The sequence below is a fragment of the Motacilla alba genome, chromosome 7 (genome assembly GCF_015832195.1).
Source record: "Motacilla alba alba isolate MOTALB_02 chromosome 7, Motacilla_alba_V1.0_pri, whole genome shotgun sequence".
In the NCBI taxonomy this organism is placed as follows: Eukaryota; Metazoa; Chordata; class Aves; order Passeriformes; family Motacillidae; genus Motacilla; species Motacilla alba.
The window spans coordinates 11,548,738-11,573,320 of NC_052022.1; the positions used below are offsets into that span (position 1 = coordinate 11,548,738).

The 24,583-nt window shown below is 41.8% G+C and overlaps 1 protein-coding gene across 40 annotated transcripts in view; it reads left to right on the plus strand.

Annotated features, from left to right (window-relative positions):
* CLASP1 (cytoplasmic linker associated protein 1) overlaps positions 1–24,583 on the plus strand; it is a 176,195-nt gene that overhangs the window by 58,027 nt on the left and 93,585 nt on the right. Inside the window, exon 1 of one of the 40 annotated variants that reach the window (XM_038143268.1) lies at positions 533–2,967. The exons of 37 other annotated variants lie outside the window; for them this stretch is intronic. In XM_038143268.1, coding sequence (XP_037999196.1) covers positions 2,952–2,967 — 16 coding nt within the window. In that variant the 5' untranslated portion in view covers positions 533–2,951. Of the gene's footprint in view, positions 1–532; positions 2,968–13,127; positions 24,386–24,583 lie in introns of those variants that run through there. 2 more of the 40 variants (XM_038143266.1, XM_038143265.1) reach the window with 2 other exon arrangements.

Consider the following 24,583-nt stretch of genomic DNA (forward strand, 5'->3'; position numbering starts at 1 on the left):
AGTTTATTGTGGCCTGTGAAAGACGAGCTAAATTTGTCAGGTTTCTTGTGTCCCTGACACTTTCTGAACAAAGGTGACACTTGGAGCAGCTGTCAGAGTCACCAGGGAGGATGGTGATAGATACTGCACATGCAAAAGATGTGCCTTTCTCAGGAAATAGTGGAAATGGCTCAGTCTTGTTAACCCTTTGAATCTGGCAGCGTGGTTGGATGGGTGGCTCTTGGTTAATGTGCTTCTCTTGTGGGTAACCAAGAGCAGGCTGTTGGCTGAAAGGTCACTCGTAAATGAGCACCCGAGCTGTGCTAATCACAGCGAGACTTGAAAGTGGTTGTCAAACCTCTCTTGCCACAGAACACAGTGGTACTGGGCGGCTGGGACAGCAGCTGTGGCTTCTAGAACGGTGCAGCACAGTAAAAACTGGTCTCTTGGCTCTGAGACTCCTGTTTGGGATAACACAGTAAAAACTGGTCTCTTGGCTCTGAAACTCCTGTTTGGGATAACACAGTAAAAACTGGTCTCTTGGCTCTGAGACTCCTGTTTGGGATAACAGTTTCCTCTACCAGGTCACTGAGGATTCAAGTAAAAGGAAGGAATTGCAGCAGTGCTCTTTGTATATCAGCAGTACTTTGGAGATTAGTGAGTTGCTCTACTTGTTAAAGTTTTCATATCTAGTGATTCCTAAGACACAAACAAACAGAAATCTTACACGGACTACTAGAAAAGTTGCTTAAAATAATAGGACATTTTCTTAACCCAGAGAAGAAACCTAATGAGTCAACTCTAATTGGTCTAAATTTCAAGTCTCTGAAAATAATTCATGTTTTGTTTTGGCTTATCTTTCTATACTGTAGTCCATTAGTCCTTGTTTGAGTTTATCTTGAATTGTTCTTTTTTTGGCTAGGCTTTGTTTTTATCATTTAGTAACACAAGAATCAAATGCTTAGTGGGGTGGGGGAGGTTTGCATAGTAATCTGAGGTGTTTCATTAAGTTGGAGGAGGTTTTGGCATGCCCAAGTATGCTGCTTGTTGCTAGGCTACCAGCAGCCCTTACAGCTAGAATATGAAGTTAAAATCCATGCTGGATTTCTTGATGATTCTCAGTGCATCTCTGTTTTGTTATTTGGCATATAATTAGTCAGCCTCTTGAAGCAAAAATTATAGTTTTTCCCCCTTTGGGCTTTCAGCAAGCTAATTATTTTCTGTGTTACTGCTTTGGCTAATTATGCAGATGCCTTATTCCCCTGGGACAAATACATTTTCAGCATGAAAGAGCCAGTAATTGCCAGCTAGTCAGCTGCTGTTTCTGAGTGGCGTTGTGTGATGCTCTTCAGTTGGATGTGATATAGAGAGAGGCTTTTGGACAGAGTCTCCAAGAAATTCATGCTGTATGGGTTTCCTTGGTATTATCTGGATGGACCTTTACAGAAACTCTATGGATATTCCATGGATTTGAGTTGACTTTGAATCAGATTTGGACTCCGGATTTGGACTGAAACTTATAATCAAGTTTCAGTAAATATTAAAAAGGAAATAAATTATCTTCTGAAAAATACAAGCTGATAGGAATCAATGACCCGAACCAAAGTTACTAGCAACCAAACTGTTTTGGTGTGGTTTTTATGCTTTTCATCATTGTGATTATCCTAATACGATGCAAAACTTCATTTTTTTTATGTAAGTCACACAATTTTTTGCACGATGCATTTATATTTGTGCATGAAGGGATATTGTGGTGGTGTTCCTGTGGCAAAGGAGGGCATTGAACTTTCCTGTTGATGTTGAATTTTGACTCGGAAGAGCAAGACGGATTTAGGGACAGTGGAGGTGGTAGTGGTCTTGGGCTGGAAGGAAATCAAAACAGGATCTTAAAGCCAGAATTCTGGGGCAGAGATCCCTCCCCCACGGGTACCCGTGCAGTAAGATGAGAGGAGGATGCAATTTTGGTAGCTGACTGCATGAGTGTGTGTTCTAAGAGTAATAAGCAAGTTAATTAAAACAGTGCTGAAATAAGACACGATAATTTCAGTTACTGAAAAATTATGAAGAGGAAGAAATGCTACTTTTCAGTAGAACTACTTCTATATTTGGGAGGGTGCATAAGACAAATATGCTATTTACTAAATGAATTCTGCTTGTGAAGTTGTGAACTTGGAGTTAAGTAGATGAAAACTGGAGCTATTTTAGATTCCTGTCTTTTGCTGGTAATAAAGCTGAGTCATTGGAAGCTATTTTCATATTTATTATATGAAGGAAAACCACCCACATTTGCCAAGTGATGCCATGCATCTGAGGGTGGAATATTGTTTGTTTGTCAACACACATCCAAGCAGCAGAATTGCAGATGGGAAGGAGTGACAATTGTCTGGCATAACAGATATTTTGAACCAGTAAATGCTGCACTGTGCTTTTTTGCTTTCATACCTCCTTGTGCAGTTAAATTTCCATTATGGCTTGCTCTCTATTAATACAGTTCTCAAGTTGAAATACAAAGTGAAGCAGAAAATTGGTTTCATTGACTCAGCATTTTTAGGGCATGAAAAAAGCAAATAAATGCCTCTTCACCTGTGTGGGCCGAGAGAGAGCAGTCTGAATGATATTTGAATGAACACCATTAATTGACAGTGCATCCTTGTGGAAGGTATAAATGGACAAGAGGAGCTCTGCTCCCTTTCTAGCAGCTTTGTAAATAAGCATATTGCTGAAATTCTCAAATGCAGAAGGGGAGGGCTGTGAGCAAGCAGGCACAGGGGGGCACATGGAGCTCAGCTGCGTGCTGAACAGGCTTTTATTTTGGAGGAGAGGTGGCAATCGCCTGCTAGGTCACACAGCAAAGTGGTGTAGGAGGGTGGCGAGTTTGCTGGTGATTAAGTTGCTGAGAAACATGTACTGAGAGACGGCTGCTCCCCAGCACGGTGCCTTTCTCCAGCAGCTCCCCAGCACCGCAGAGAATAATGACTACAGGGAAAGGTAGGTGCTAATGAATGTGCCACAGGGATGGATGTGTTTATTTGTAAATACCTGAGTGTTCACTGCTCTGTTTCTTTTTAGCGGTGCGTAGAGACTGAAGCAATCTTGCAGTAAAAGTGGAACTTAAAAAAAAAATAGTCTGCAAGCATCTGTAGCCTGGTGTCATCAAGCTCAGTTTAAGATGATATAAAATATGATAAATTGTTTGATGGGGTGGAGAAAGAGAATGTGTGCATATGTAAGGGACCAGAACAGGTTGAGAGAGGTGAAGGACATGAATTTTCAGAAACCCTGCTGGTCAGTGTTGTTTTTGAGTGATCACTGAGACTTCCATTTCCTAACTGTTTCCTTTTGCAGCACTAGTTGGGAAGATTTTTTAAATTGGTTATGAGTTCTTTTGAATTAGCATTGAATCACAGTTCCAAGAATGTACTAAATGGAGATATCACTTTTTTTAACCTGTATTTTTTGTGTTTTAACTGCATTTCTGTAACAGGATGTGTGTGGTAGTCAGTGAGGCTGGACTGGGACTTGGTGCAATGGAAAGGCAGAGGAGCTTTGTATCTATTCACCTGTGAAGAATTAATTTACAGGAGGGAAGCATATATTGTATTTATTTTTGGTACGTAAGAAGCCTGTGCTTTTCATCTGAGCTTTCAGAGGAGATGATTTCTGTTAGCCATCTTTGTAAAAGCTGCATTTTCTTTCTTCCCCCTTTTCTCTCGATTCAGTGTACCTGTTGTCTTTTTGAAATCCTTCCTATACTGTGGATGTAGTAGACTAATTTCAGGAAGTCTGAGTCGGTCGGTATCCAAATTTTCTAGACCTTGGGTGTGTATTGATATTTACTGTCTCAAGGTGTGAGTTAATTGGTAGCTTTTTTTGTTTGTAACAGAATGTGGAAATCTCCTGGGCAAATTGAATGCTGTGGAATGAGCACTGCATGCTACAATATGTGCCGTTTCTATGGACAGATCTTTATTTTATCCTTCCAGATCATTGTTTTCCAAGGCAATTACTGCATGTATTTTCAGAGGAAGCAGTGGATACATATACGTGGTGTTCCTTGTTCACCATCAGTAAATGCCTCCCGATGCCAGGGAATTAATACAGAAACCTGTCTGGGTTGGTTCTCCTCCTCATGAACTGCATCACCTGTCACTGCATAGTGTCACCATCTACAGCTGAGAGACCTTCGCACTCTGGCTGCTCCTGCCTCTCAAAAGAGGAGCTGAGAATAATCCATGATTTTTCCAAAGTTGGAATTGTGTTAAATAATTAATATACTTCATTGCTTATTGCAGAAAGCAAGCATGTATTTGTTGTCGTCAGTGAAGTGTGATGATTTCATCATGCTGGGAACTTCTCAACTTTAAAAGATCAGCTGGTGGAATGAACAGCCTGGGGCAGTGGTCTAGCTGATCTTATCAGTTGGGAAATGTCTGACCTCCAGGTCACTGCTCGTTGTCTGAGCTGTAGCAGTAGGAAATGTCAGAAGAAAAGTACGTGTGTAAGTTGTTAGTGTATCGTGAATTCTGGATTGAATCCAAAGTACCTTGATTCAGATTTCCTTGCAAAGAAGGCCAGAGTTACTCTGGTTATTTCATCACTTCCCCTAAGCTCAATGGTTTTATATGAGCACACAGATGCTCTTTTGGCAAAGCTTTGGTGTAATTAAGCAGAACCACTTTACTACCCACATCACTAACAGACATGCAGAAAATACGGGCTGAAGGAGTGGGCACTTAAAGGATGAGATGCTGCTGTTTAGTGTGGGCTTCCTGAGTAAAAGATTAATGTGCACCATTCCATTATTACTGATGGAAGTTAAATGCATGAATGTCCTGCACATCTGGAGATGAAATTCTTCATGCAGGGCCTGTTCTCTTCTTCCCTATTGGTAAAATACCATGTGTATGTGAGCAAACTCAATGGTTGCCTCAGGAAACACATGCAACTTATAACACACAGCAAGTATGAATTTATAGTCTAGCGTTCATAAAGAATTAGAATCAAAAAATCCTACACCGTTCCCTCCCAAGGAAACTGCAGTAACATCTGGTACAGCTGGGGAGGCAATTACAGTTCAGGATGCTTAGTAGTTTGCTGATTTCTCTGCTATGATCTTTTCTTTCAAATTCTTTCACCTGTTTTGGTGTCAGGTTGGTTTCACCTCTAAAACAAAGCCTTAAATTTGCAGTGGTCATTGTCTTTAAAGTCTTTTCACCAGTTTAGTGGTATTTTCCTGTGCTGATTTTCCCAGCTGGCTCTCCTTTGTAGTTGTTCTGTCAGGAAGAGCTTGCAGTCAAAGCTGGAGCAATATTAACTCCAGTGACATTTTTACATGAAAGGACTAACTAAATCTTATGGTTTTGATCACTTAGCTTTGTTTATGGTACACAGAATCTTCCAGGGGCAAGTTCATCAGTAGGATGGTTCATACATATGCCTGTGCACACATACATTGATTGATCACTGTCAACATAGCAGTGATTTTTAAGTCAGCCTTTTAATTCTCATCAGTTCTCTGAGAGATGGGAGTACAAACTATTCAAATATCATAGAGCAAGACTGGCACACTGAAGGGCAATCTGGTGGGAGTAAAAAGTATCCCATAGTTGTACACTGTGCAGATTTGTGAAGCTTATTTGGGTTGTATTTGTGTTTCACACACACTAACTTCAACCCTTGTTGGGGGTACATAGTAGAGTACTTCCGTGAGCACAAGTGAAGGTATCACAAACTTTCTGCTCCTATGACAATAATTACAAAATTGTTCTTGGCATAGAAGTCCTTGCCTGAGGCTCACAAGTAGTTCAGTTTCCAAGAAAGTGGTAGAGGAGTAGGTGTCTTTCTTTTCTGTATGCTGGCTGGGTCCTGGAGAGTAGTCTCCTAATAACTACTTTTAAATGAATGCTCTGGGCTGTTTTTATATAGAATCACTGTCCCAGTTAGAATTCAGTTGCTGTCCTTAATCAGCTGCCTCAGTGGTGGCCAAAGACTGCTTGGGGAAGAGATGAAATTTCTTGCACCTCTTGTGGAGCAGTTTGATAAATTCTGTGCTGCTGCTCTAATTTATTTGATGAGATTTATTTTCAGGATGAGTGTGTAACAAGTGGACTGGGTTTAGCTGCTGTAATTAGCAGCCTCTGAGGACAGCAGTCACTCTGATAACTGGTGAAATACAGGAGAGGTTTTTATGGGTAACAGAAGAACACAAAATGTTTTTCTCCTACCAGCAACAAATAACATCCCTGTCCTTGTATATTGTAACCACAGTAGCTGCAGCTTCCATAACTGTGAGATTTTATTAAAGAGTCTAGACTGAAGAGCACCTGGTTGATTTCTGAAGAACCTGGAACCAAATGCTTGGAAGCTTGAAGGTCTTCTTGTACCTAGTTACTTTTCACTATCAGATCATTGACCTTAGGCTGGATGAGATTAGACTGCTGAACCCTTTCTGAGGCAGACTTAGTAATACAGATGGTATATCCAGTTTTAACATGCAGTGGTAGAACAAAACCTGCCCTTAAGCGATGTTAGTGGGGGGCATGAAGAGGAGCTTTTTTCCAAAATGCAGGAGTGGACAAGTGCTGGTTTGTTACTCCAGAGGGAGGTCAGGGAAGGCAGTGTATGTACTTGGCCCCGGTCTGGCATTACACTGCCTTCCTCCTCTGTTATGTTTGGCTGAAGTATTTTGTTTGTAGCTCAGATATAGTGATGTGAAGTAGAACAAAACTGAGCTATAATAAGTAAACGCATCCTATTTTTGTAGTATTAAGACAGCAAATACTGCATAATGACTGGGTTTCTTCTGCCTGCTGAAGGAATTAATTCTGCCCTGCTGCTCTGTCAAAAGAATCCTTTTGTTGCATTGTGCTGAGCAGTTTGAGTATCTTTTTTTGTTTATTCCCATGAAGCCCCAAAGCTGCAGAGAGCCCTGAATAATCCTGGCTAGGTTTACACCCCACATGTAGCCTGCAGGGATCTCACTGCAGACAAATCTTCATGAGGAAAGCTGCTGATGGCTGCTGCTTTGCAGGTGGCCTTCAGAATCAAGCCAGGTGAATTTTACCAAAATTTATAAGCAATGCACTACAGAGGAAGAGAGAAATACCTTAATTCACTGTGAAGTATCACCTGAACTGCTTTTTTCAAGAATGGCAAAACCTAAAGCAACCACATTTCCAGAGCTATTCCCTTTCCTGTGACACACCTAACCTGCCTTCCCTCAGAGCTTTTCAGTGCTCAACAAAATCCTTTAGATGCTTGACATGGATGTTTCTGGTATGAGATGCACATGCTGATGTCTAAGGAATATGAGACATATCTGGGCTTCTTTGGAGATGAATGCTTGAATGCAGAGATAGAAGAGTGAAATTTACACTGTTTTTTTACTCCAGATCTGCTCCCTTTGTTACTCTTGGACTCTTTCTAATGATTTCTGTGGGAAATGAACGGGCCCCTATGTAAATTTCTGGTAGACTATGTTGTGAAAAGCCTTGTTATGAGTATTCAAGGCATGACTGCTCCTAGCCTTCCAGAGGGAAGGGGGAGACAGGAGTTTCAGGTATGAAACAGTGTTGGCCCTGCTTCTGCTGGTGTTTATGCACTTGGCAGCCTGGTGCTGCCTTCACCCCCGTGCAGTGAGACTGTTCCCTTTGGCTGTGGTGTGGCTAAGAGGAAATACGTGTACAACTTTAAGAAATGTGTGTCTCCCACATACATCCCTGCCGAGTGATGGGACTCCTGTCTAGCGAGCGCTGGCTCATAATGAGGCCTGACATTTCTAATTAGGGCAGCTTTATGAAGAATGGGTCTAACTCTGTTCTCCATCATTTATGTTTCTTCCCCTGAACTCCCCCCAGCTCCTGCTGGGATCAGGGGCAATCCTAGAGGCAGGGCTGGGCACACTTATCCTGCTGCAGCTCTGCCAGTGCACTTCAGCTCCGATTTATGCTCCTGCTGTTTGAGCTCTGTGCTGGGCAGGAGCTGAATCTGCAGAGGGTTCTAATCACATGGAGCTTCTGTGATGTGGAGGGACAGTCACGCTCCTTTTCACTGGAGACTTAAATAAGATCTGATCCCAAGCTTCCACAGGCAAAATATTTATGCACCAGCACGCTGAAACTTATTCTCTGCTCCCTCCCCCTTAAGAAGCTCCATACTAGTCTCTAGTGCTTTCCTTAGATGTCTTTTTCTTCCTTTTATTTTTGATGTGTGTGCTGGATTTTGTCTCACTGCAGTGGGATTTCTCCAGAGCCTCTGTATTGGGTCTTTGTATGCACGTTGTGCTCTGTGCTTGCTGCTTGCCTTCATTGCATTCCCTTAAGCCTATTTATTATCATGGGCTCTAAAGCAGTCTTGTCCCTATTTTTGTCCTAACTATTTTTTGTTTGTAGCAGCACATTATAAGGAGCTCTGTTCACTCTGCCTGAAAGTGTGGGAGATGTGGCAGAATACTGGGGCCCTGGGAGCTTTGTGACAGAGCTGGATTGTGCCAGGTCCTGTGTCTTTTGTGTAGAGTGGGCCAGGCAGCAGAATGTTCCCTTCAGAGCCTCCCGTGTGAGCATGTTACCTTTGGTCCTTTCCAGAGCTGCTTCCAGGGAAGGCTGCATCACAGAGCCATCTGAAACACTGCATTTGTCATGCCCTAAAAATGGTAAATAGTTCCAGTTAGAGGTGAGAATGTAGCTGTGTTTGATGGTGCTCTGCACCCTTGGCCAGCGATGGTCTGACCAGTATTTGAAAGCAGGTGATCTCTGCTCCCTCATGGCCTGCAAGGGGTTTCTGTGAAACTACACACAGGACTAATGCCTGTAAAAAGCTGTGATGAGCAGCTCATCTTGTAAATTTTGGGCTGGAATCTTGACTTTCCTATACCTATAATGCATAGACCGCTAATTCCAGAAAACTTCTGAATTAGAAGTAAAGTTTTTTCACCAAGAGGCTTTTAGTTGGTTTTATGCAAGTTCCTGTAGTGCACATACTTGAGGGACTGAGAGGGCAGCCTTATGTTTGGAGTTTTTTTCCCATGAGATGATATTTTTCTTCACTTTGAAGATAGTGAGTGAAGCACTGGAAGAGGTTGCCCAGAGGATCTTCATCCATGGAGGTTTTTAAAATGAGTCTGGATGTGGCCTTGAGCAATACAACTTTGTCAGCCCTGCTTTTGAAAGGAGATTGGGTCACTTGACCTTCAGAGGTCCCTTTAACCTAAATTATGCCATTATTTCATTTTTCCTCCTGTAGGATGCAGTAGGTATGGAAGATCTTCAAATTGATTTAGTGATTTTTTTTACTCAGTACTTTCTAGCTGTGTGTGTCAGTGAGCTGAAGGCAAGGTTTGCCAGTGTCATTTGAGATTGTGTCTGATATTCAGCTCTTTAGTTTATCACTGAAGTGGTAACAGGGCTAAAGGCAGAAGAGAATGTGACCTCAGCCAACAACACAACCTGATGTCAGCATGAAAAGGCTGCAAGCCACAACAGAGACACCTCTATAAATGGCAGCATGTATCCTTTAATGCACATCCTCTGCTGATTTGGTGTTATGCTAGAATGGGTGACAATGCTTCACTTTAGTTTTATTGGTCTGTCATCAGTGTGACTGTCAAGTTGCACATGGGCATTTTCAGTGAAGCATTAAGATACAGATTGCTCTTTGATTTTAATATTAAGAATTTAAATCTTGATATTTAAATGTGGATATATTCTCACTGTTTATGTGAAGAGCAGTTTGCTACAAATTAGTAGGTGCTGTATTTTGTTCAATTTAATCTTCATGCCGTTCTTCAAAATACTATTATTAGGAGTCTCCTGAAACTTCACATGTAATGGCAAGCTTTATTTTGCAGACAGAGCTCTGTATTCCTCTTCCCTATGTAGACAGCCAGAATATTTCTTATAACTCAGGATGTTTGAATTAATTTTCTTCATTCAGTAAGGTTTTTTGCCTTCTTTCCTTGTAGTATTTGGAAAAGGAAGCTAAGTTAGCCTGGTTTAAATGTAATCTAGATGACTAACCTAGATCATCTCAACAAATCCACCCCTATTCCAAGCAGGAACTATCAGTGGCTCTTTGTGTCGGTGGGAGAGGCTTTCCGGATGAATTAGAAGGACCCTGTTTCAAATATTTAGAAACTAAACACAAAAATCACTATTAAAGAAAAGGGACGGGAAGTTCTCCAGCCCATCTTCTTGGTTGTGTTTTTCAGTGAAGACTTCATCAGTTCAATCTCCAGACTGTAAAGAGGAGGGAGTGTGTAGTGGGCAGCCTTGAAGCTTTGCATGGGTAAAGAGGCAAGGCAGACAGTTTGAGTTTATGCTAATTGAAGCATTGACTTCTTATGGGCATCCTTATGTAAAGGTTTTATTGAAATTCCTGCCTCCCAGTTAAAAAAAAAACCTGATCTTACTTGCTTTCAATCTCTGAGCAAAACTAAAAGTGAATCTATAGTTGTGTGTTACGTGCTGTGCTTCACATGCGCCAGTTCCTCTGTTTGCTAATTCTTCTTTAAGTGAAGGCAAGCACAGATGGCTGCTAAAGTGAACTAGATGATTTGCCAGCGTGGTGGTGTGCTTGCAGGAGTGGGACTTGGACAGGCCTAAGGCTGATTTGTTGTCATTGCTTTGAGTTTGAAATTTTCATTTAGAAAGTTGAAATTCTTAAGTTTTGCCATCGTCTTCAGTTTGTGGTGTGATTAATTTATGGATTTTTTAATTCTAGCGAGATGCTTGCTGACCTTTCAGTCATTTGTTGTTAAGAAGCCATGCTTGTTTCCTGTTGAGCCTAAACAAGAATGGAACATGAATCAGTCTTGAACAGAGAAGTTCATGTAGGACGTGCATTAATTCTGTGAGAGACATAGGAGTTCTTCTCTCCATAATGCCAGGAGGCAAAGTTGTTCTCATCCTTTCATAGACTCTTCAGACTAAATCATGCCAAGAGACTCTCACCAGAGGGGCAGTGAGTGTAATTTCATCTTTTTAGCTCAACTGACATAGTTTAGCTGGCCTGAAAGGCCCCTGGGTGCTGGTTAATATGCAGACTAGTGGCTCAAAGCTTGCTTCCCTGGCTGGCTTGTGGCTTCTAAGCATGGATTCAGTGTTTGACAACATCTAGGGAGCTGATGGGATGTGCACCATATCCAAGGAACCAGGATGCTGCTGGTCACTGATTGCTGCAGGCTGCCACAACAGTACAAATAGTAAAGAGCTGTTGTGTAACTGAGCCATTCAGTTCCAGTGTGGACAAAATAATAATTCTTGCTACTTGAAATTAAGGTAAGTGATCTGTAATGGAGGTGAGCCATTCAGGTGGCTCAAGCTGGTTAATGGTGGAAGCTTCAGATGAACCAGGCTGATGCTGCTCTAATGTTTTGGGAGGCCTAAACTGATACCTGGTGAAGCAGTTGGCCACATATGAGGAAGAATCATGCCTAGACAGAAAACTCTTACTTCTATAGTATCTGCAAGTGTACAGGACCTTCAGCACTCCTGCTTGTGAAAGGAATGAAGTGGTCAAGCTATGACTGGTACTTGTCTTCTCCAGAAATGTTGAAGATTTATTTATATACATTTGAGCATAGAATTTGGGTTTAGGGTTTTGATAAGACATTATTTTCCCCTACACTTTATTCCTATTTCTTCTGAATTTTATTTGCATCTGAAGGCAGAGTGCTGTGAACTGCTCACTTGCCCCATGTTTGGTTTTCAGTAACAGCTGCTGACAGATGGCAGTGCCCTATGAGCATTCCCTGTTACTTGTGTTAAACAACAATGCAGCAGCAGCCTATATTGTCTGCTAAAAATTACTGAATTGGATGGAGAAAGATTTATATGGCTTTTTCTTCTGCAACTTCGTCTGCTTGACATTTTCTGATGTGCAGCTACTGATACACTTCTTTGTTTTCTTTGTGTTATAGTCAGCTGTTTGTGCCAATTTTTTTAATGTTCATACTGGTTTTTCACATAGTCTAAGCAACGCCTGGAAACACCTGCTAATAATAAAAACTTGCTAATTTGGTGCTCTTATCTGCCTCTGCTTTCACACCTCCTCTGTGGTATTACCACTTCCATACCTGAAAGTTTCAGTCATGGAGTTTGTGAACATTTTTCAGTGTGTCAGCAGATAGTAATCCTGCCTGTCAAAGTGAGTATTAACACTTGGTTACACAGAGTGTAACACATGGTCACTCCTGCTTCTGATTTGTGGAAATGTAAAGCAAATGCATGAGACTCTGGAATCTTGACTGTTGATCTTAAGCAGTATTGTAATTTCCAAATAATTTACTTGAGTGTCAAGATCCTTTTACTTGGTTATCGAATAAATGGAAATAGTGAGTCGTAGCTCTCAGTTATTACAACTGGTTGAAATGTGCTTTTGGATAAATGTATTTGCACTCTGTGAGTCACTGTGAAAGCCTCAAAGTTGAAGTTTAGAAAGGAAACTCTCAGATAAAGTCTGTGACTAGGTGTTATCATTTGAAGATTGGTTTCAGTGTCTCTTCCAGCTAGTAGAAGGAAGGTCTTGGTCTCACCTGGAATCCTGATGTTGCTACACAATTAATAAATACAAACCAACAAATAAATTTTACTTGTATATAATGCAAGTGTATTTTCTTTTGCACATGTGAGAGGGAAGCTGTTGTGAAATGAATGATGTGGAAGAACCATTGTTTTCCTTGTTAGATTTTATTCTCTAACACACATTTCATTTTAACAACTTAGTCCCATATTTTTAATTCTCTCCATTCCTGTGTCTGAAATTAAATGTGTTTAAAATAAAATATTTGAATTCTTTGACATGTATTATTTTCTTTTGTTCCTGCTCTGGAATGTAAATTCTAGGTGTGTCTGGACACCTTACAGCCCACGAGAGACAAAGTACCTTTAATAACCTTGAACTTGAACCTTTTGTTTGTCACGCAGTACACAGATGTATTACAGAGCATCGTCATTTGAGTGAGTTCTGGCAGGAGGGGGGTTCACTGGATGGCCTCACCCTTACAAAGAAAAATCATCCATTTTGCCTCTTGTGAAAGAGAAATGGTGCTCTTCTGCACCTCCTCGGAGTCATGCCTTTTCTCCTGTACAACAATGTGAAGTGAGTGGAAGATGACAACAAAGTGATCTAAAAATAAAGACTTACATGAAAATGTGAGGATGCATCATACTTTGATTTCAAAGGTGCTTCAAAGAGCTTTCCTTCCCTCAGCTCTTGCCACCTCTGTGACCTGATGGCTACAGATACTTACCTTGGGATCAGTATCTTCAGAGCAAACTTAGAAAACAAATTTCTTCTTCCCAGTCATCACTTACAGTAAACCTGGGTTCAGGGGAAGATTTCATCGGTGCTGTGCACTGTAAAAGGCCCAGTAAGTGCTTGAAGACCATTATCTCAACCTGGGAACCTGTTGCAGAGTTTCCAAAATAGAAATGTCTCAGACTTCATCCCTATTTTATTTTGTTGAATAACCTTGAAAGAAGCCTCTTTTTAGAATTGAAGCAATCCATTAGTTTCTGTTGTTACTCCTGATTAAGATTTATGCTCAAATGTGCTGTTTGGTTGAGCAGTTGGTTGCCCATGTGCTCTCTTCTATTCCTAAGTGGTAGGATGTTACAATGATGTGAATCCATTTAGTCTCTATTTCTGCCTGTTCTCCCACACCCCCTGAATACAAGGGTTTCTGTCCTTTAAGTCCCAGACAGCAGGTGGATCTAAAAGTCTTCCTGCATTACAGTACATGCCATAACGTGCCTGAACAGGAGGAAGGTCTGAATTGGTCATCCTTGAATCACCCTAGATAGTTCAGCTAGGCTTTGTGCTTGTCTGGCAACTTAAAAAATACCACCCTAGAATTAGTGGGGAAATTAGACATTTAAATTATCTCTTGGGCTGATACTGTTTTAGTAATATTTGATTTTGACATCAAACTGTGGGGAGTGACTTTATAGTAATGGGGAATAAGGAATCATGGCTTCAGTCACTAGGAAGTATTTAATTGAATTGCTGGACTGAAAGGGATGCCTGACTCTTGCTTTTTGAGCATGATATTATTTGATCTGACAAGTAAGAAGTTGCATATGCACCAGTTCTGGGATGGTTCACAAAGCACAGTGTGTGAATTCCTGTCATATATGTTTCACAAGAATTTTTCTATTCCCTTCTCTACTTACTATCTGTCCTTCCTTGTGTGTCGTAGAAGTTTAATCTCTGTCTCTCCTCTGTAATTTCCGGAGCCTATTTCCATCTCCCCAGACTTTAACTCGGGCAGTGTACATCAAATATCATACTAAGCTCTGGTTACCTAGATTTTGTCTCTGTTGGGTAATCAGTGCTTCAGGCAAGTAGTAAAAATCCTCGTAAGTTTTAAGGTTATTGAGTGTAAGCTTTAGAGTGAATTGTGTATCGTAGAACTGAAATAAAAGTAGGAACTGTTCATCTCAACATGTGTATTTATGCTCCTTTTTACAATGTCACAAAGCAGAAGCACAGTGTAGTTAGTGGAGTCTGGTTCTCCTGGTGACTTCTATGTTTATATCATAAGCAGCCTGCTGAAAAGGGGACAGCTTGCTTCCAGGAGCTGAGCCTTTACAAGGACTACACTTTACAGCTTGCAGTTTAGGAGTAAAGTGTAAATGTCACATATGAAGGGACATATCTCCCTACAGCATAGACAGTGCAAGCAGTGCAAGAGGGAAGAAGCTGCTATCTGATTTGTCCATTTGAATTATCATTTGCAGTGGTCTTTCAGGGTCACAGATGTACAAAGTTGCTGTGCCAGCCAGACTTGCCTTAGGGAAAAGGGAGTTCTCAAGATGCTTAGAAAATGGTTCTTTGTATTAATAAAGTGTTGTTTTGTTTTTAGTTTTGACTTGTTGACTTAAAGAAGTCATGCATGGAGGCAGTAGATGTGCATGTCTGAAACCAGAAGTCTATATAGATGGAAATCAGTTGGGTTTTGGTATCCTGTGATGATAATGATTTCAGTAACTTTTCTGAATGAGGAAGGACTTATACCAGCCATGCTCACCACCGTGTCTCAATCTTGTTCCACATCAGCCTCTCTTGGCAGAATCACCTGTGAGAAGTGCTAAGGAAAGATGAGTGATTTTGAGTTCTTTTTTTCCTCAGTAGTGGTGAGAATGGCTGTGCCAGGCTTTTTCTGCAATCAGCATTCCCAGCTTTTGCATGGGAAGCCCTTTGGTTTTTAATGTCTCCAATTCTGTTTAGGTCAGCATTGTCTTGTGGAGTCTTTAATGAGCAGATCCAGAGTAAGATGTTTAGCTGGGTTGTGGTTAGTGTTTGTATTCTTTGTGGTAAATGTGAATGATTCTGCTCAGCCTAATTTTCTTTCTTTAGGGCTAAGTTAAATTAAATTACCTTACTCTTGCTGTAGTTTAATAGCATCTCAAGGGCTGTGACTTTGCCTCAGCTGGTGTCTTATAACTTGTTAAGCAGCAATAATTTGATCATGCATCTGAGTCCTGAGGCAAATTCATCCTTCGTTTTCACTTGACAGACTGCCCTTAAACCAGAGGGAATCTGCTTGCTTGTAAATGTTTATTCAGAGCTTCCACCACCTCTTACCAAGTTTTGAACTTGATTAAAACTAAGAGATTAAGGTCAAAACAAGTCTGCCCTTAGTCCCTTTGTTTAGTTCTTCTTGTGGGTGAGATGGTCTCCGAGTTAGAGTCAAGTGGTGCAGGAGATACGGCAGAGAAACTGGTAGAGCTCAGTTTAGATGAATCAAGATTTTACTGGTCTGACAAACACTTTTTTTTCAATTTGAATTTCCTATTTGATCCTGACATATTGTTATTTGATGCAGTAAGTGGCTTTATGTGGTAAAACTGATTTCTGTTGTTGTTCCTTCTTGGACAGACCAGCTGTGGAAGTCTTCTACCATGAACTTAGGATGTGGGAGGAAAACAGGATGGTTACTGAAGAGGTTAAATGGCCAGCTGTGATCAGAATCAATTATTAAGTCCAACTTTCAGTCATGGCAGATATTTTTGGATGGCTGGATGACAGGCTTAAGTTTTACCTAGATGCAGGGACCTGACGATGGTTGAAAAAGGGTGCTGAGCCATGGGGAGAAAGTGAACAGCAGCACTGACTGAGGCCAAATAAAAATGGGTTGGACAGGAATATCTTAGACTGATTAGGACACAACTACTTGCATTTTTAACTGCCCTTTTTTCTTTTAGAAGAGAAGGAGGGGATATTTGTGCTTATTTTTTAATAAAGTCTAATAATAGTAATTATTTTTATCTGTGCTATGACTGCATTATTTATATTGCACGCACTTTGAAAAAAATGCTTTCTTCTTTGTAGTGCATTAAAGTTCCCCTGCTTGCTCGGGGTTTCTTGTTACCTCTGAAATACGAATACCAAATTTAGTAGGCTGAAGTAATTAATGACAAAAGGAAGGAAAGTTTCAGCAATGTCTTCACTCTACCTTTTTGTCTGCTTTTCTCCCTCTGAGTATGACTGCTCTGTTTGCTGTACCTGATGATGATTCTTTATGGGGAGGAATGTGGATGAAAGAGCATAGATCTCCCTTTTGTTTTAAAGTTGTTGGGGAGTGGATGAAACAGGCTTCAGGAAAACGGAAGCCCTGCTGACTATTAATATTTTATAAATTGTGACACATTTTTGGTTTTAGTGCTTTTCTCCCATGACTTTTTTTCCTTAAGCCCATGGTTTTCTTACATTGAGGCTTTGAAGGACAGGTGAAAAAGGCCCAAGAAACAGATGTATCTCAGGAATTGGAGCTTTCCACCTGTAAATCAGGCATTCAGACTGTGCTTATATTTATTTGAAGCTGTATTAAATATCAGTCTGAATTGTTTATGTTAGCCAACCATGTGGAAACCATATGCTGTACTGTAGGTATATGTCAAATAGGCTACTAGTCGATGTCCTAAAACCTCTCCATGCTCACTTGAAACCATACGGAAGAAAATCTGAGATAACAGCAAATTTAAAAAAAAATCCTGTGAAGTACAGCATGATTTTGGATTCACCTCTATCCCACATCTATAGAGCTGGAAGCAGAATTTAGCCTAATATGATGGTAATTAAATAAAGGAACTCCTATACTCTGATACATCTTCTGGCATTTGCTCTAATTCTGGCTTTTCTGCACCACCTGCAGTCAGCTTCCTCATGTGTACTTGGCCTTTGTTTCCATTGTGTCAAAGAAGTGGAACTAATCCTGTCTAGATCATACACAAATCTGTGCAGAGTAGTATTATAAGTTATTGGCAGTGAACATGTATTCTAAAAATTACTGAACAAGCATTTTTTCACTAAAAGTAAAACCTGTCTCATATTATTTATTAGTTTCTGCTTTTGCACCTTAAAAAAAACCCAAACATTTTCAATGCTACCTTCGGAGTCACTGGTCTTGAGTGATCGTAATAAATACAGTAAGATTTTTCTACAGTGATCCTGAGAAAAGTGAAATGCTAGCTTTTCATTTACTGTGTTTATTCTCTTTAAGCCACTGGGGAGATAAAAACCAAATGGGCTTGATTGTCAGGAAACCATTGCTTCCCTCTGCCAGTGTTAGCCAAAATGAATGTGATGTGAGTGGGGAATGGGTATTTCTCCCCAACATCAGCATCAAGTCTGGTTCCCCATCCCTTTCCTTTGCTGACATCTGCAGTGGGTGCTCTGGAGATCGCAGAGCCAGCTCTTTAACTTAGTAGCCATTGTGGCAGGAGCTCAGAGGTATCTCAGACCACTGTTTGGTAACCATTTCTGGCTATAGAGCATAGCCTGGATCATAAAATTCAACTTTGAATTATTCTTAAATAAACAGAACTTGTCTGTACACTTTGCTTTTGTATATGTGTGTTTGCAGCCGGTAGTAATATGCATCTTTATAAAGATGAAGCATTTATTTATGGTAGAAATTCCTGGTTATCATGCTGGTCATGCCTGTTTTGCTAGTTGACAATCTTTCTCAAAAGGCATGTAGGCTGGGGAGTTGTTCTGTAGTTTTCCCTGTGGTTTTTCTTTTGTCTCAACCACCTTCAGTCTAAGACATTCTTATCTCATGATTATTGTCCACTGAGCATTTGACAGATTTTAAATGGTCATCTAATTAAAGTATATTAATTATGCATCAGGTCAGGCATTCTGGGTGGGAGTCACTGATGTGTGATGTGTGTAACACTGTGCAGTTTTTGCCAGTGCAGTACCCATGTTCTTGCATTATCCTTTAACCAGACAGATAGAATGCCTTGGGACAGAAGGCTCCTGTTTTCTGTGGCTGTACAGGCTGTGGGCTGACAGCCTTGTTTTTTCCTTCATTGTTCTGGGATTACTGCACCTATTTCGTTTCTTGGCTCAGAGGTGGCTGCTTGAAAAGTTTAGGATCCCCCACCATCTCACAGGAGGTGTTGAGCACCATGTCCCTGTGAATGATTGTAAATAAACATAAATGAAGGTACTCTGCAGCTTCCCCAGGTCCCTCCAGCACAGCTTACTGGCTTAACTTCACCGACCCAGCCATCCTCTGAGAATTAACCCAAAAGGAAACAAGGCTGCAGCTTGGCATTTTCATCTCCTTGTAGATATCTCTAGAGAGCTTACTTCTGCAGGACTCGTGTGCATTAGCAGGCTTTGCAGGGTGTTCTGTGGTGGCTGGAGGTGGGATCTGCAGCATTTCTGGCCCCGCAGTGTGCTCTGTGTAACTGGAGGCAATGAAATGCCTTTGCCTTTTGTTTTTGTAACAGCACTTTGTCCTGAAAATGTCAGGATGCTCTTTCCTTCCAAAAACAACTCCGCGTGCTCCGTGTCACTGCTTTACACCTGGTGTTCTGTGTGTTGAGAATGAGCATCCCCTCAAGAAGTGATAAATGCTAACACTGGAAACAGCAATTTCCTTGTGTTGACAATGATGGTGTTGGGGCAGTCAGCATCGAGGTGAGCTGCACTGGTCATAATTGCCCGAGGAGGCAGAAGGATCTGTGCAGGGAATGCCAGCTGGGGAGTGCAGGCTGGAGAAGTGCCTCACCCTGTGATGTCATGGCAGCAGATGGTGCAAATAGCTGGAAATCTGGACCTGGTTGTGGGGCTGGAGTCACCTGCCCTGTTTGCTCATAGGGCTCCTGCCATTACAGGTGAAAAACACTGTCCATTGGAAGGCTTCAGATTGTTGGTATGCCTGGTAATTAAGTTCGTAGGCTATAGGCAGTCCAGGTAAGACAAAATATCACCTATCGATTCCACAGGTATCTCCTTGTTCCTTCAGGTTTTGGCAAATAAGCCCCAGGCTGCTGCCAGCAGGTGTCTCCCTGGGAGCTTGGTTTAATCTTGCTTGCTGTTTTCCTGTAGTGCCAACCCTGGGAAATACCGAGAACTCAGTTTCAGGTGTGGCTAAGCTTCAAGCCACCTGTAAGAACAACTAAATTAATATTTTTTTCCTAATATGTTGATTCTAATATGTGTTATTTCTACTTTTTCCAAGCTGCTTGCAAATGTCCTTTTTTTGAATATGCATGGAGCAGTTTTGGAGATAATATTGGGAAAATAAGAGAACATTTGTGTCACTACTTACATCTCTAGTAGGAGGAAGAGAAAGGGATCAGTACAAAAAACTGTTCAGGAGTGGAGCCTAATCTAGGCTCTGGCAGTGCCCTGGAGCCTTCACACCCTTGAGAATGTCCCTCAGCTCTGTGTCAGTTTATTCACATATTAAAAATAACAAAAGATACTTCTTGCTCTTGTTGAAAGGCTCTGCCCTTTAGTTACATTTATATAATTTTTAAAGCGAATACTGTGCAAAGCTGATCACAGACCTGGCAAAGGAGGCTGTTGCCTGGGGTGCTGGATGTAGTGTGGGTGATCAGCAGCTGGGTGATGCTGATGCCCACTTTGCTGCCTGAATCCTGACATTGGCTTGCTGCAAACACAGGGAGTCCAGGCTGTTGCCGTAAGTTTTCCATCAAATGCAGAAATGGAGGTGAGAGCAAGGAGGGGAAAGGTTCATTGATTGCTCTTTAACCTGACACATCCCTGCTATATGTGCATATGGAAGTGGTGCCTGAGGGAGTTCCTGTGCCTCTGCAGAATGGAATTTTTCTGTCTTGTGAATGAAGGCAGAAAAATTCACTTTCTTTTATATAATTATTTGCATAAATAATTAAACTTCAGTAAGGCTGAGGCAAAATCTTAACATTGCCACTGCAGTGCAGCACGGAGGATTCATATTAAAGTGGGAAATAGTGTGCTTTATCTGCAGTTCGGGTATGACAGGATGCTGTGACAAGGCTCATTCCTGTAGTTCTGTCAAAAGATGTTTTCTGACTCTAAAGATCTCCCTGAGCCATCCTTCATCAACAGCCTTTCTCATTGATTGCTATCTCTAGGGCTCAGGGACCCACTTTGTCTCTTTCCTCTCTGAAGATTATGCTAATGAGAGCACAGTGAGGAGGGAGCAATAAGGTGGTGCAATTTAAAGGGTATTTTCAAGGGTCCACAACAAAACTGGGGCAGCGCTCCCAAGCACAGTCAGCAGGGAAAGCCACAGAAGCAACACCCTGGTGTGGAAACAGGCTCTGAAATAGCTGGGGTGTTTGTGAAGGCGGGGGAGATGTGTGGACAGCCGGGCAGGGAATGCAGGGTGGGTGCTCCACAGGGCATAATGACCAACCTCTGGGAAACCACAGGGGTAAGTGCAGGGCAGGGAGAAGCTGCTTTTGCTCTTTCAATTGAAACTTTATGTAAATACGTGGGCTTTTGGGGTTGGGTGTGTTTTTCCAAGGTATGCACTGTGGATTTCCTGGTGCTCTTGAGGTCTGGGGGAAGGCTGTGTGGCTGCTGGAAAAAGCACTGTGGGAATATTGTGTTTCCAAGGATTACTTTGAGGAAAGTAAATCCTTATCTCTGTCTCTTCTTCACTTTGATTTTTCCTTATGTATATGTCTGTGTCTGTCTCTCAGTTACTTAATTTTAAAAAAATCATTATGAGTAAAGGCTGTGTCTGTACAGCTCCTCACACATGGGTGTTTGATTCTTGTTTAGGTGTCTGTATGAACTGTAGTAAAGTAATTGGTGAAACTTTACTACAGTTTCCTGGCTCTTAATGAATTTATTTCAGTTTTTGATGCTTTTGTGAATTATTTTGGTTGAGCTGGTGCTCATTCACTCAGTATCATAGTTATTATGTTGTCTGCTATTGATATTTAATTTAATAAAGCTGATAGGAATGTAACTTTTGTACCACCTCTTTTCTAAATCTACTTAAAGCTAATGGAAACTTTCATGTGGCTGAAAACAGGCTAAGTGACAGTTTCACTAACTCTTAAAAACTCCCATTTCCAGGCATGTTAGTTTTACAAACACAAGTTTCTTAAAACTTTTGCTTGCTGTGCTCTTAGTTGTGCTAGTGCTCGTAGATGCTATTGGAGGGGGCATGCTGTGACTTGCTGACGTGATGGCATTAATACTGTCAACATTATGGTTAAAAAAGTTCTGCTTTGAAGTAAACAGGCTCATTAAATCCTTTTTTTTTGTCTCTTCAAATCTTTAGAACTGTTGTTCTCAATCATGCCTGCAGCCATCTGTCATGGCTACATCTTAAATTGGAGTCATCTGATTTCAGGATTGAAAATTTTAATGTCCCTCAGAAAAGTAACTTAAATCATCATAAGTTGAATGATTTCAGATCAGTCTTCTGCAGGATAATTTTTTTTGAATTACCAGGCCAGTCCCTGAGAGCAGATTTTGAATGTTGCTGGGCTATAGCTTATTCTTGCAGATTGAAGTTGGAATTTACTTTCCATGTGCTTATTGTGTCTGCCTAGTCTGGTGTTGGATGTGGTCAGGTCAAAGTGTACAACAGTGTCCTCACACCAGTTTGGTAAAGTTGATTTTATCATAGTGGTATGGGTTTAATAAGTATAGGGTTCCTCACTAACAGAAATGTGCTTTTTTAATGATTTCTATGCCTAAATGTTCTGCTTACAGAGGGATGGCAGGCATGAATACTCTGAAATTGCTGCAGTTGGCTGCTTGGGTATAAGCAATGTGTATTAGAACAACAGCCTATATAATGCAATGTATTTGGAGCAGAAGACAATTCCAGGTGCTACTTCTTTGAGGGTTTTTCTTTTCCTTTGCGATAGGAAAGTTGAAGGCCTATTAGATTCATTAGGTAGTGATTAGACAGAATGAGGCAGCAGCCAAGATGATGGCTTTCCTTGCTAAGGAGGGAAAACTGAAGCATTTGGGATTAATGAAAAGCACATGGTGTTTAAGAATTATTAAAGCAAAAAGCGTTTTGCACCTGCCTGGCCTGACATTCTTGGCCTGGGTCTCTAAGCACCACCTTACCTGTGGCAGATGGCAGCTGTGATGTTTATTGTATTTATTATTCCATAAATACCTTGACTAGATTTCCATTGTTGAAACCTTATTCCCCAAAACTCCCACCCATAATGATGTGGATTGTAGTTTAAATAGGGTGATATATGTGAGATAAGAGAAAAAAAGCCAAGGTACTGGTACATGTCTTGTCATTGTTCAGCCCCTGGAGCAGTTCATGCTGAAGCCAGGTTTTTGGGACTCCAAAGCCAGTTGTGAAGGAGATGAGGTGGTTCAGCTCATAGTGCCAGAAGGGAGCAGCAGGGGTGGGCTGGGACTGGAGCTGGTGGCTGGGTCAACCTGGGATAACTGGATATGATGGGAGAGAGAGGGACAGGTGGCATTGGCAGGACTGACCAGGGTCAGAGGCCACGTGGGTGGCTTTTAAGGTGCAAAACACTGCCTGGTGTGGATGGTGGGAAGGAGGAGCTGTGTCTGGAGCCAGGGAGAGCAGCTGGGACACTGGGAGATGGCCAAGCAGGAAACCTTAATAATGTGCTGTGCCCATGGACTTCTGCTTGTAGCTGCCACTCCTTTGTTTTTAAACGCTTAAGCCTGCTGAAGAGCTTATGCATGTTCCTTTATCTTTAGTGGGTTTATAAACTCATTTTCCTAGAGAAACCTTTACAACACGTATGTTGGAGTTAGACAGTGTTGCAGCTAAGCCATGCATGGGTTTCATGTGTGCTAATGGGAGCAGGCTTCTAACCTTAGCTGAAGCTGTCTCGCTTGGACACCCAGCAGAGGGTGACATCAGAAGTCACAGCTGGAGATGGGGGTGCCAGATGCTGCCCTGGGGGGAAGGCATGAGCTGAGATGTCAAAGGGGTGTCTGTCTCAAAAGTATGGTCCAGTGCTCATGGCCCTGTGCCTGGCAGAAAGGGTTAAAGAGGAGCACACCCTGTTTCCTTTGGCATCGGTAGTTTTGCTGGTGTGTTCTTGGCTTGTAAACGGCTCTCAGATCTTCAGGGAGCTGGGCTTTGCCCACCTAGTGGGGATCAAGCATGCAATTTGGAAGTGCTGTAATGTTTGTCAGCTTTAGCAGCTACCTGTCTGCCCCTAGTGGAGCATGCCATAGGAATGGTGGGGAGGCAGGTTCCTCTGGTGTCATCCACTTCCATCTGCACCCAAAAGAGGGATTCCTCTGAGAATGCAAGAGGGTACCATCTTGCCTGTTTCAGCTGCTCTGGTGCTTGTAAATGTAACAGATGATGAGTGGGCACAGTGGGCCCAGGACAAGTTTAGTCCTTTACATAGTCAGATCTGAAGACCATAGTGGGGCATCTTTGTGAGGAACAGAGATGATGGAAAGCTCTCTTCCCAGTCTGTCATCACTGGGATCACAGAGTAGCTGTCTTCTCTAACAAATAACTAAAATATTTGAATCTGACCTCCTAAAGTTTTTAAAAGCCAGAAGGCATCTTTTTTCATTGGAAAGGACATTTGAGACTCTGCTTTAAAAGGTCCCAGGCTGGTGGTGCAGGCAAGGGACGCGCTGGCCCTTGTTTACCATGGTTCTTGAATAGCAGCCTCTTCTCCCCACTTTTCACCTTGCCCAGACCTGAAGGGGTTACGTTTTAAAATGAATAATGACTAAATTTATTCGTCATGGACAAATGATGACAGCTGTTGAGATGCTCCTGTTAGCACTTCCCAGGGGATAAAGTCAGGCTGGTTGCTAGTGCAAGCCAGCCGAGCCAGGCACACTCAGCTCATCTTCATCCCGGATTATTTGTCCTGGGTTCCCCTTGCTAGTAGGGAATTTCCTCCCTAGAAGTGAACCGAAGTTTCCTGGGCTGAAATGGGTGTTGATAATGGGAATTGTGCAGATCTGCAGCCGTAGAGAGAGAGGACAGAGGCCATGGCTGTTTAAATCCACGTGTGAAGACAGCATGCTTAATGAATGCGAGGGGCAATGATTGATTATGTTCTGGACTGAAAGCCGCGGCGCTCTGTGAAGCACTCTTACATCTGGGCACGCTATGGAAAATATGAAGGAATGTTGAGGAAGCTTATTTGCAGAAGGATATGTACTTGTAAGCAATTTTCTCTTCTTCTTAAATAATGTAAAGGAATTGAAAAAGGTAAAGCAGATTGTCTTCTCTCTGTCTCTGAGACAGCAGAGTGGCGAGCAGACAAAGGCCTCTTTTATAAGGGCATGTCTTTGACAGAGAGTACTGTAAGGTCCTTATAAAGGAGCACTGGGGGTGTCTTGTGATGGGAGAACGGCAGCG